This window comes from Pundamilia nyererei, unplaced genomic scaffold, assembly GCF_000239375.1.
Source record: "Pundamilia nyererei isolate P.nyererei 1_Seehausen unplaced genomic scaffold, PunNye1.0 scaffold00024, whole genome shotgun sequence".
In the NCBI taxonomy this organism is placed as follows: Eukaryota; Metazoa; Chordata; class Actinopteri; order Cichliformes; family Cichlidae; genus Pundamilia; species Pundamilia nyererei.
Window position 1 is genome coordinate 4722246 of NW_005187425.1, and position 12213 is coordinate 4734458.

At 43.0% G+C, this 12213-nt stretch overlaps 1 protein-coding gene across 3 annotated transcripts in view; it reads left to right on the plus strand.

Annotated features, from left to right (window-relative positions):
* Positions 1–582: 582 nt before the first annotated feature.
* The window catches only part of LOC102214300 (protein kinase cGMP-dependent 1), a 94592-nt gene continuing 82961 nt past the window's right edge, over positions 583–12213 (plus strand). Inside the window, exons 1-2 of one of the 3 annotated variants that reach the window (XM_005727488.1) lie at positions 583–839; positions 11012–11178. In XM_005727488.1, the coding sequence (XP_005727545.1) occupies positions 583–839; positions 11012–11178 (424 nt within the window). Of the gene's footprint in view, positions 840–2459; positions 2482–4333; positions 4657–11011; positions 11179–12213 lie in introns of those variants that run through there. The other 2 variants (XM_005727490.1, XM_005727486.2) reach the window with 2 other exon arrangements.

Below are 12213 nucleotides of genomic sequence, written 5' to 3' on the forward strand. Positions count from 1 at the left end.
GATCGATCGATCGATCATACCGGGTCCACTGCCCCGTGAAGCGAGTGTGGGACAATTGATTTTTGAAATAGGTTAGGTCAAGGAGGTGATGTGTGCGCTTTTGTCGCGCAAAGGGAGGGTCGGGGTTGTGCAGACAGATGGTAAACAAATATTTGACAGCAGCCAGCAGCAGCACTGGGCTTCCTCTGTGGTGTGTTTGCAGGGTGAGCGGGCTGAACTATACAGGAGTTGTCTCGGCTCTCCAGTGCCCAGTTCTGCGTCCTCTGAGAGGAAGAGCTGCTGTAATTGGTTTCTCAATGAAGGATCATCAGCAGCTCCCCGGAGGCTTGGTGGACTGTAGCGCAGCGCTGCTCCATCAATCGTCCGTTTCCCGGATTTGAACGCTGCTTTGCTCTTTTCTTCTGAAATAAACAAGTGCGCAGTGAAGGGGACTGTCGGAGCATCATCACCCTGCGCGCTTTAGACGGGGATCTTTTGTGATCTCTTTTTTTCCTCCCCCAAACCTGCTAAACGAGTATTGGGAGTTAATCGTTCTGTCCACCTCGGGGAGAATATCGACAAAGTTTAACGCAGATTTTCGCCATGAGTGATCTGGAGGACGACTTTGCCAAGATCCTGCTGCTAAAGGAGGAGAGAATAAGGGACTTGGAGAGGCGGCTTGCCGATCGGGAAGACGAGATTCAAGAACTGAAGAGAAAATTACACAAATGTCAGTCTGTTCTGCCAAGCGCTCAACTTATTGGACCCAGGACCCGCAGGGCGCAGGGCATCTCCGCGGAACCTCAAACGCACCAGGACCTGTCAAGGCAGGCGTTTCGAAAATATGCCAAGTCCGACTGGTAAGACAGTTTACGCAGGCGGTCGTACTTTATTGCTCTGTTATTGCGCCCATGTGTCTGCTTTGTGTCCCGTCTTAAAAGATTTTCTGGGTGTTTTTCTTCTGAGTTTATTTTTTCTGGTCATAAAAACTATTCATCAGCATTTCGTTACGAGGATGTACAACTCTGTTTCGAGAGGAGAATACATGTGGCGACAAAAAACAAAAACTAGAGGCTCAGACACACACGGCTCACTGAGGCTCCTCTGTGCTTTGTCTCCACATAGTGTTTCTGTCTCTTTATGATCTTCTTTTTTTCTAAATGGGAGACTCAGAGTTTTGCCATGAATGGACGAGCACTTCCATTCTTGCGGGCCGATGACGCAGCTCCAAGGCAAGCTTTAGAAAGAGCTCCTAATTGATCAGATCCATCATGGCAGCCCCACGGGACACAGACAGGAGGAAGTGCGATGCATTATTGGCTTTTAGTAGCTGGACGCTGAGGACCCGAAGTGCATGTCTGAGGATATTTAATACTCCATTAGAAAACGCTTTGTTTGGCCATATGCTTCCTTCATCACCTTCAGGTGCTCGTTTTAGGTTCACAATCCTTATTTTGAGGATTTCATCTGAGGTATGATGTCTGTATAGATAAAAGAAACTGCATTTTTATTTAGTCCTACTCTGCTTAGTTTGGTTTTGCTGTGTTTACTCGAAAAACCAAAAAGTTAGCCAAAGAACTTTTTCTTTTAATTTATTCTCACCTCATTTTCTATCATCAGAACCCCATCAGAATAAATTACTTATTACACTGACATCACACACACGCACAAGCAGACATCAGCCTGTTGACTCGCTTAGTGCAAGAGACAATGGGGTTAATAATATTAACATGGCTAGACTATTTCCAATCTTCATTTGCATTAATAAACTGCAGGCAGGAAAGTCCTCATTTGCAGTCATCAGCGGATGCTCGCGCTGTGCTTTCAAAGGCAAACAACCGCAGGGAGAGCCCCCAGACAAACAAACACAAGACAGCCCAACTTTAGAGGGATGAAAAAGTTGCAAACGAGCTACATTAAAGTTAAAAATAAATTATCTCCATCAAATTGTCAGCCTTCCAGTGGAAGCATGGCTCGGTCTCAAAGTGATCAAATTATGAGTTTATTTTCAGCTGCTGAGTAACAGTAAGTGCCACAGTAAGGCTGCAAGAGTTGACAGACGGGAATGTGCCCATGCGCTCTGAGGATAAACCGGAAGTAAACCTAGAAAACGTGCAAAACGGCAGTAACATGAAGTCTTTGTGCTGCCGGGGTCTGGTGGAAGGCGCCCACATGAGCTGCTGGGGGTCTCTGACCCCTCTGTGCGCCGCAGAGGGGTAGGAGACGGTGTGACCCCCCTCATCCACCACCACACACGCGCACCCCACTGAATCAGGACGTGGCACCAGGCGGCGGCCCGCCCCGCTCCTCAGATTACTGCAGCATGGAGCTCCGGATCCTATTTCTATTGATCCGCATAGGAAAGGGGCTCACTTGAATGGCTAGAGAGGTGAAATTTAAAGCGCAGAGGTGCTTTGAAGGACAGTGGGAGGGCTTTTTGTTGATGGGAAGATGCGGGGCTCCAACATCGAACCTGAAATCTCCGGACGTCTGCAGTTTCAGGTGCTATGAAACAAACTTTGCTGCTGCTTAAGCTCTGTGGTCTGCCCCCATCCCTTAACAAAGATAATATAAACCATGATTTCTTTTAATTAGCTCAGAGAATACTGCGCTACATTGGATTATTTGTATGGTTTTCTTTTGTTGTGGTTCAATGAATGACTTAAACAGAAAGTTGGGTTTGCTGGTTGTTGAGCAGGTCTTCCTCTCATGTTCAACTTTCACAGATTACCTCTGTTGTGCTTTGTAGCTTGCGGTTCAGGTAGTAGAGCAGGAAGAGCAGGGTTCACGGTTCACTCCATGGCTTTTCATATCGAGCATCCAGACTATGCTTGGGTCTCGTGCTTTTACAAGGCACGAGACCCAAAGTTGCTCTCCATGGCAGGCGAGTTTAACAGCCTCTGTTCAGCAATTTAAGCACAGTCTGAAGAACATTTTTCATGCTACTATGCAGTTTCAATACATTTTCATTTGATCTGTGTAAACCCCGATTACCCATTAAAAATCACAGACCTACATGTTATTACTTTGAGTGATATTACTAATATCAATTCCTCCGATTAATCGCATACATCCCCCAAATCCTACATTTTAATGCTCTCATGATCCAGTATCACTCACTACATGCTGATTTAATGTCCACAATCATCCTCAGCCTGGAGAGCAGTGCCATGCCTCATTCTTGATCGTCTGCGTTGATCCTTTAAGCCACCACAAGAGGGCAGCTGAGATCTTTTTATTAGACCATCTGTCTCCATTTCGGTTTGTTTACATGTTTTTTGTCGGGAAAAATATGTCTTAAACCACCGCACCAAAAACACCTATCTCTGCAGTCCGAGAAATCTCCTCGCTTTTGTCCTCACTGTCAGCCGGTGACGCTTCATCCTCTCAGCACAGTAATTGCGATTTCAGCCTCAGTAAGTCCTCATCCTATCAGATTGTTCTTGGCACTTTATCCTCTTCTGAATTTGTCCAGAGAGCACGAGGCCAAATGCTGTTCGCTGAGCTTCGGATGAGTCATTGGGATAATGTGGACAGGCACCAGCGGCGCTCGGAGTGCACACAACACCAGATTAGATGAGAAACGCGGAGCTGCGCCTCATTAGCTCTGACATTTTTTTGTGTCTCTGCTGCTGCTGTTTGACACTTTTTTTTTAAATATGAAATTTGGCAAACTGACTCCATTTTGCAACAAAATTTAATTCAGAAAAGGGTTTGGGGAAAGTTTAATTCTTCACACCCAACACAACATGAAAAACAACATTCAGGTTCAAATGAAATATTGAAAACATCTTCATTCATATTTTTACACCGAGGTTCATTAAGTTTTCCATCACCTTCAACTTCTATTAAGGCTCCTGTGCTCATCTATTTGTTACACGCAGCCTCAGGGTGAGATGCCGAGGTATGATGACATGGTTCTTAGAGCAGTGGCTTCATGGGAGACTCTCTCTCTCTCTCTCTCTCTGGAGTGGCAGACTGCACTGTGCTTCAGATTCCTGTAGGCGCCCTTCTCGCCATGCGCTCTCACCGGGTCGCAGCCTGACGCACTCGGGGAGGACGGTCCTCCGCTGTCACAGCACCGTGGGAGGGAGGGAGTGAGCGAGAGAGAGGGAGAGAGTAAACTTTGCATGATTGTGGCTGAGACGCTTTCTGTGCTTACCTTGACGATCGCGTGCCACGTTCTTTTTAATCCCCAAACATCTGCTTCTGACAGACAGAATCAGCCACAGCAGAGACAGGGGTTCCTTCCTCTCAAGCTTTTCATGACGAATAAAGTTTGTGAGCCGCGTGGCAGAGCAGAAAGGATAAAGACTCGGCTGCATACCTTGAGATAAACTTCCTGGGAAGTCGCTCATTGTCGCGGATTAAAATGGGCACCTTGCGCGACCTCCAGTACGCGCTCCAGGAGAAGATTGAGGAGCTGCGCCAAAGGGATGCCCTCATCGACGAGCTGGAGCTGGAGCTCGACCAGAAAGACGAGCTTATACAGAGACTACAGAACGAGCTGGACAAATACCGCTCAGTCATCAAACCGGCGACCCAGCAGGTCCACAAGCAGAACGACTTGCAAGAGCAGCAGCGAACGAAGAGGCAGGCAATTTCGGCCGAACCCACTGCCTTCGACATCCAGGATCTTAGCCATGTCACCCTACCGTTCTACCCCAAAAGCCAGCAGTAGGTGTTCAAATTCTACCCACAGTCTTTATATTTAATATGCTCGATATTTTTGCATTCACTGTCATGCTTCCGTCTGAATTGATTCAGTCTTTGTCACCTTTTCGATTCTTGTGCGTAATGATGCGTGTGGCGCAGCAGGTACTTCACCTGTAGCGCACACTGGGATAATGAGGCAGTGCTCTCCACGTACTCATGCGCGCGCACCAAGAACCCCCCGCCCCTCCCACCACCACCACACACACACACAGCGGATGTTTTTGCAATGACACGATATCTTCAACTATCAAAATGAGACAAATATTAAAACCTCAAGAATCCGTGAAGCTGTCCCTAGTGACCCCCATGAGCAGGATTATGAGCAACATAACGATCAAAAGTTGACTGTACATAAACTTGATCATAGTCAAATATGAGGGAGAATTTGCATGCCATCCCGGTTTGGAGAACTGGTGGTGGGGACTCTGTGTAATGTATCAGTGCCTGTTTTATACAAGCTGTGATCCTGTGACAGGCAGTCTTAACAGGCTCTCTGTGCATGTTTACCTTATGATTTCTGTCTTTCTCACTCCCTCTGTCTTTCCAAACTCTTACGCAAATACGGCTCTCCTGCTCGACGTGGTCTGAAACAGGAGGTCTGGATCTTAAATGTAGGCTGGCACTAAATTTGCCTTCTGTTGTGAAGTAATCCATCTCTCTGTTGGTTTAAAGGTTGAGCTATTATGAATCAACACTCCCCTGGTTGACAGGGAGAATATTTACCTAACATTTCTTTAAACATATTAAAAACTGCACATATTGAATTTAATGAAAAGAAAATATTGCCCTAAATGCTTAGCGGGATACTTGAGTTCCCAAAAATAAATAAAAGGGATCATTCCTATGGAAGTGATTGGAATATTACGAGTCCTGGCGTTAAGTTATCTTTTTCTATTCTCATATTGATGTTTTAAGCCTAAGAGGAAAAAAGATTACAGCCTTCAGATTTTACAGTGAGATCAGTCACGTCAGATACGAATGTCATTATTCGACTGACACGCAAACAAACTCAACAACAAAGATTTCATCAAACAAGATTCAAAAAATGAAGGGATTTATTTATCTGAGCAGCAAAAAGCCATTAGTCTTTGTTATACCTGTCAGCTCCCTGGGTTTGTGAAAGCACACAAAACGCTCTTTTCTTATGTGTATTTTTTTGTTTGTCTGAGATCCTGAACACTGGTTTGGAAGGTTAGCTGAGGAAAACACCAGAGTGACCAATTCTTTTGATAACTGGCATAATTCTGAGACTTCATTAAGTGATTTTCTTGAGACTCTTGTCAAGACTTTTAGCACTGTACTTCAAAAAGTGGTTGATTACCCCGTGATTTAATATTGGAACAGATCAGAGAGAATCTCCAGTTAAGAAAATATCAATTATGATGGGAAAAGACTATTTCAAGATTTCAAAAGAAAGAAAAGATGAGTGGCAGCGGTTTCTTAAATAATTTCTGATGATGATCCTCAAAGGAAAGCTAAAAATTAACTCATTACAATGAGGCTGTTTGAACTTCCATCAAGCCTCTCTCAGCGACAGCTTCAATTTTCCATTAAACGTCTGCCACACCTTTTCACACTCCTCATTTGTTAGAGAATGGCATTTTCTCTAATATTGCTCTTCTAATAAGCATAGAGATGAAAAAAATTAATTGAAAAACAGCCAGTGTTGAATGCAAATGACTGTAGTGTGTTTGTGCGCTTGTTCTCTTATTAGTTGAGCACTGTTCTTATCTTACTCAAGCAAAGATGTCCAAACTGGTTGGACATCTTTGCCTGAGTAATTTGGAGAAGTTTATATTTTTCTGTAGAAAAGCAGTTCATTTAGATTGAGTTTGTTGTTGTTGTTTTTTTGTGCATGTTAATTTATACTGTGGGCTAAAACAAGTTCACTAACTCTTTATTTTCCTTTGTTACTGAAGTTTACTGATAATATCTGTTAGATCTGGCTAAGTGTTTGTGTTTTTCTTTCATTCTCCCCTCTCTTTATCTTCTTTACAAGGCCCATAGAGCACTCTTTACTCGTATGCTATCCATTCTTTTCCCTCTTTCTGACTTTTATTTCTCCTGGCCTCTCCCACTTTTCTGCCATGCCTTTTTTTTCCTCCTTAAAGAGCATAGTTTCTCCTTTTAAGGAAGACTGAACTTGCTCAGTCTAAACTTCTGTAGTGGATGAAAGAAAATATATCGCTCTCACAAAGGAGACGGAGGCAGATGTTTTCATAAGGGTTGGATTTGGAAGATGTTGCTCAAGAATGGCCACGATCATGTCTGCCCTAAATCTCCTGGGTGTAAATCGAACAGAAATAGGGTCAATGAGGCACATTTCCAGTGGGCTGGAGGTCAGCCTTGGAAAAAAAAAAGATTTCCAGCTAGTTCCTGTTGAGCCTTTTTCACACATGTACTGCAGGCCTGGACTTTTGTAGATGGTAGATGTAACTGACATACACTACAAGTTAAAAGTTTGGACACACCTTCTTATATAATGGTTCTTTATTTTAATGATGATTTATGGTGTAGATTCTCACTGAAGGCATCAAAACTATGAATGAATACATATGCAGTTATGTAGCAAACAATAAAGTGTGAAATAACTCAAAACATGTTTTATATGTTAGATTCTTCAAAATAGCCACCCTTTACTTTGATTACTACTTTGCACGTTCTTGGCATTCTCTCGATGAGCTTCATGAGGTAGTCACCTGAAATGGTTTTCCAACAGTATTGAAGGAGTTCCTTGAGATGCTGAGAACTTGTTGGCCCTTTTGCCTTTACTCTGAGGTCCATCTCATCCCCAACCATCTCGATTGGGTTTAGGTCAGGTTACTGTGGAGGCCAGGTCATCTGGCGCAGCACTCCATCACTTTCCTTCATCGTCAAATAGCCCTTACACAGCCTGGAGGTGTGTTTGGGGTCACTGTCCTGTTGAAAAATAAATGATGGTCCAACTAAAAGCAAACCGAATGGGATGGCATCTCGCTGCAAGATGCTGTGGTAGCCATGCTGGTTCAGTGTGGACTCATCAAACCAAAGCTCAGATTTCCACTTGTCTAATGTCCATTCCTTGTGTTTCTTGGCCCAAACAAATCTCTTCTGCTGTTGCTTTTTCTTAGTCGTGGTTTTGTAGCAGCTATTTGACCATAAAGGCCTCCTCTGAACAGCTGATGTACAGACGTGTCTGCTAATGGAACTTTGTGTGACATTTATCTAGCCTCTCATCTGAGGTGCTGTTAACTTGGTATTTCTGAGGCTGTTGACTCGATGAATTTATCCTCAGTTTTCAGATTGACTGACCTTCAGTTCTTAAAGTAATGATGAACTGTTGTCTGTCTTTACTTAGCTGATTGGTTCTTGCCATACTATGAATTCTAACAGTTGTTAGCTGTGTACTAACCTGACTTCTGCACAACACAACTGATGGTCCCTACCCCATTAAGAAGGAAGGAAATTCCAATAATGAACCCTGACAAAGCTCACCTGTGAAGTGAAAACCATTTCAGGTGACTGCACCATGAAGCTCATTGAGAGAAGGCCAAGGGTTTGCAGTGCTGTCAACAAAGCAAAGAGTGGCTACTTTGAGGAATCTAAAATATAAGACATATTTACAATTATTTATCATTTTTTGTATGCTACATAATTCCATATACTGCATTTTGCCTCATATGTTTATGTCTTCAGCATCTATCTACAATGTAGAAAGTAGTAAATGAGAAAGTGTCCAAACTTTTGACAGGTAAGTGCAGTTGTATGTGTGAGTGAAAATGTCAGATTCAGACCTCAAGTGGTCTCTACCAGCTCACAAAGGCCATGTAGCGTCTAATTGCTCCCAGGTGAGAATAGCTCAGGTCATAGTGAAACCACTGTCATTTGTCATATGTCCTGCCACCTGCGCACCCTACTCATGCAGCATCCTCACCTAATACAAAGGAGTGCTGCCAGCTCTGAGAAGCAGATCATCTTCTGTTGCACGCTACACGTGAGCTGGACAATATCCTGGCTCGATTCTCCTAAAATTGTTTAAGTTAGTCTGTGAAAATGCCTCGAGTTAATTATGCGTAAAGTGTGCTGTCTTTTCATAAAATGAAATCTATTATGAAATATCAGTCCAAAAAAACTGCGCTTCACACCATTACTATGCTCCTTTCAAACTAATGAGATCTTCTCTTCCTGCAGACAACTCCCCCCCAAAAAAATTACAACTCAAGGAGCAAGGAGTCAGATCTGAACATAGATTGTGGAGTGGGAATAAAAAATAAGTGCAACACCTCAATCCTCCCTGTTTAAAATTCACACAGCAGCATGTTTAGACTCTCAAGGGCAGAAACAACTTCTTTATAATCCAGGTTGCTCAGTTAGAGCAGCTCCATTTACGATTCAAGTCTATTAAAAAATCCAGTGGATTTGGAAGCTTGTTAGCCTGAAGCCTCTCGTGTTGGTTGGTTGCTCTTGTTATTCTGTAAATGATCTAAAATTTGAGAAGAGATGACACGTATAGGGATCGTGGAACATCTATAGGAATGCACATACATGATCTTTGTCTTTAAGATTATAGAAATCCAGAGGCCACATGTGAGAATTAAGATTCTTTTGTGTGCTTTCAAAAAACCCCAAAACATTATTTGGGTTTTCCAGTGAAATACGACACGTAGCTAATGTTGTTCTCTGGTAATTTAGTTTCTCACGTTTATATGCGAGTGTGAAAAGCATCGCTGGTCAGAATCCACAGGCTTCAGACCCTAATTTGGTATTCATGGTCATGAATGAAAAGCACAATTTATTAGAGCCCCGCTAATAATTCAGCTGGTGTAAAAACAGTGCAATAAAATGTGCAGATGTTGGTGAAAGCTCAAATGGTAGCTGCTTCTGAGAAGAGACTGGCATCGCTCTTTTAAGTGTTTTGGCATTTAAAAAAAGAAAAGAAATTTGAAACAGCACCACTGTCTCATCCCAGACTCAATAATGTGTTTGAGGATTTATTGAAGAAGCGTTTGAGTGACCTTAAAAGTTCAGCATAAAGAGAAATAAAACACTCATTGTGCAGTGAAACATGGCCTCATATACACATGAATCTGCAGAGGAGGTTTGTAGAGTTCGCTGTTCGAAAATAACAGACAGGTTGAAAAACATAAATCTGAAAGAAGTAAAAAAAAGGGCACTGTTGATGTTGTAATTTGAAGTTTTGTTTATGCACTTTTGTTCCTTGGCGAGGACTTTGCTGCAGGCTGGCAGTGGAGAAGAGAAGCCTGCGTGTTGTGGGAGCACTGATTCATAAATGCCTTCTAGGTTATTTGCCCTTTTAGCAATGAGCTCTCCAGGTGATCAACAATGCACTAAGAAATCCGTTTCTGAAAAGGGCACTGAGCACAAAAAGGCAAGAGGCAGTTCCCCAGTGCCTTTGAATACTACTTGCGGGGCATAGTGGGCTGCTTTTGTGGATTTTTTTTATGAATTAGGATATTGGCCTCCCTTCTCAGTGTGAGAGGTCTCTTTAATGGTTTAACCCTGGTACATAACCTCATTCATTTAGCTGCCAGAGAAGCACATACACAGAGTGCAGCTGAGCAAATGGAACTGTGGCGATGCTTCGGTGAATGAGTGATCTTGACTCGTTGTTCGCGATCTGGCCCGCGTCAGACTTCTTTCAACGCGTCTACCTTTCTCAGACAGTCACACTGATGCTTGCTTTCAGGTTTCAGATTTGCTATCACCTGTTGAACAAATATCTCTACTCTCCTCTGGCGCTGCATCCACTGCATGCTGCTAGATTTAGAAGATAATTTATCAGGTCTCCTTTCATAATGTCGCCTGCCTCTCCGTTTGCCCTGTGTTTCCTTTCAGCCCACCTGACAAGCACTCTTGCACCTTGACAACCACGCGTTAGCTTTGCACTTTATTACCTTTTCTCCCGACAGTTGCATAGTTAATGCAGAAACTATTTACCTGCGGAATGCCCTAATGACTCTGCAAACCGAAAGCCGAGTTGGCTTTCAGAAGTAAACCCCTGAATGGAAACAATCTGCATCCATTAGGCATTGATTTTGCTATTTATTGACTTTCCTCAGAATTTTCAGGGGAGGGAGGCGGGTGAGATGGTTTCACCTTGACATATTTGAATTGAGGGTATGTCTTTGAAAAGGCGCTGAGCCGTTAAAGCTAGAATGAAGTAGCCTTGGAAATAAGAGACATGCTGAACAGTTTTTATTTGAGATGTGCGCCTGCAAAACCTCTTATTGTGTCTCATTTTGTCCTTCTGCAATGAAGAATGCACAAGTCAGTGCTTGTACAGTGACTGTCTCACATTGCTTGGCTTTGCCTCCAGGTCCAAGGAACTGATAAAGGAGGCCATCTTGGACAATGACTTCATGAAGAACCTGGAGCTGTCGCAGATCCAAGAGATCGTGGACTGCATGTATCCTGTCGAGTACGGGAAGGACAGCTGCATCATTAAGGAGGGCGATGTAGGCTCGCTGGTGTACGTCATGGAAGGTAAACGCACACATGCACGCTGCTAAAACGGGTATTCTTAAAATACTGTGAAACCACAGGTACAATGATTCTAAAAAGACCGTTATTATAAAACTTTGCCTAATCTATGAAGAAGTGTACATCTTATAAACCATTATAGCATTCACAGAGGATAAATGAAAGGGACTTATGTTGCATGATTCACTCATGTCACATCGATGTCATTTTGTGTGCTCTGGTGTGCTTGCCGAGTCCGTTTAATTAGGTTCTTTTTAGTAGTACTGACCAGCATGTGGTTCTTTTTTTTCTTTCATAAAACTAAGAGTTGGTGACAGCAACAGCAACACAGCGTCCACTGTGGCGCTAATGGGATTTGTGAAAGGGCAAGCGATTCAGCGGTGAAACGTTCAGGGAGCCATCATCCTTTACAATAGATTTGACCTCAGGGAAAACGGCCTCAGTTAGTGCCTGCCCAATATAATTCATTCCAATGCAGAGGTAAATCTGGACATTCAAAGGCTGAACTATAGAATGAATATATTAGTATTTAACCGCTCGACTCCTTGTAACTTCACTTTAAAACTCGGCTGAGCAGTGAGAAGCGAGGCAGTAACCAAGAGGCAGTGAGCATGAGTCTTGTGGGCTTGTGCGGAGACTGTGGCATTTAAAGGATAATATTTAACTATGAAGAATGAATCTAGAAAATTGATTGTTTGCTCTATTGTGGGCCACCGACTTTTATAATTGTGCTAGAGAAACATTTCCCGGATCCCCATTCGGCCAAACATTGTTAAAAATAGATTTGTGGGAAAGGAGGACTAAAATAAGAAGGCGGTATTTCAAAGAAGGAATTATGGAAAAGAATTCAATTATGCCACAAATCTATAATTCTGCTCGTTTGTCTCAAAACTCAGGCAGGTGGGATTTGTCATATCAGGAAGAAATACCTCAGCTTTTACAGAACTTTCCTTCTGTTTCCCACAAATAAAACCCTATTTACTTCATTCAACCTAAACTAAACTGATTCTCTTTGTATATGATTCTGATAATAGCTGT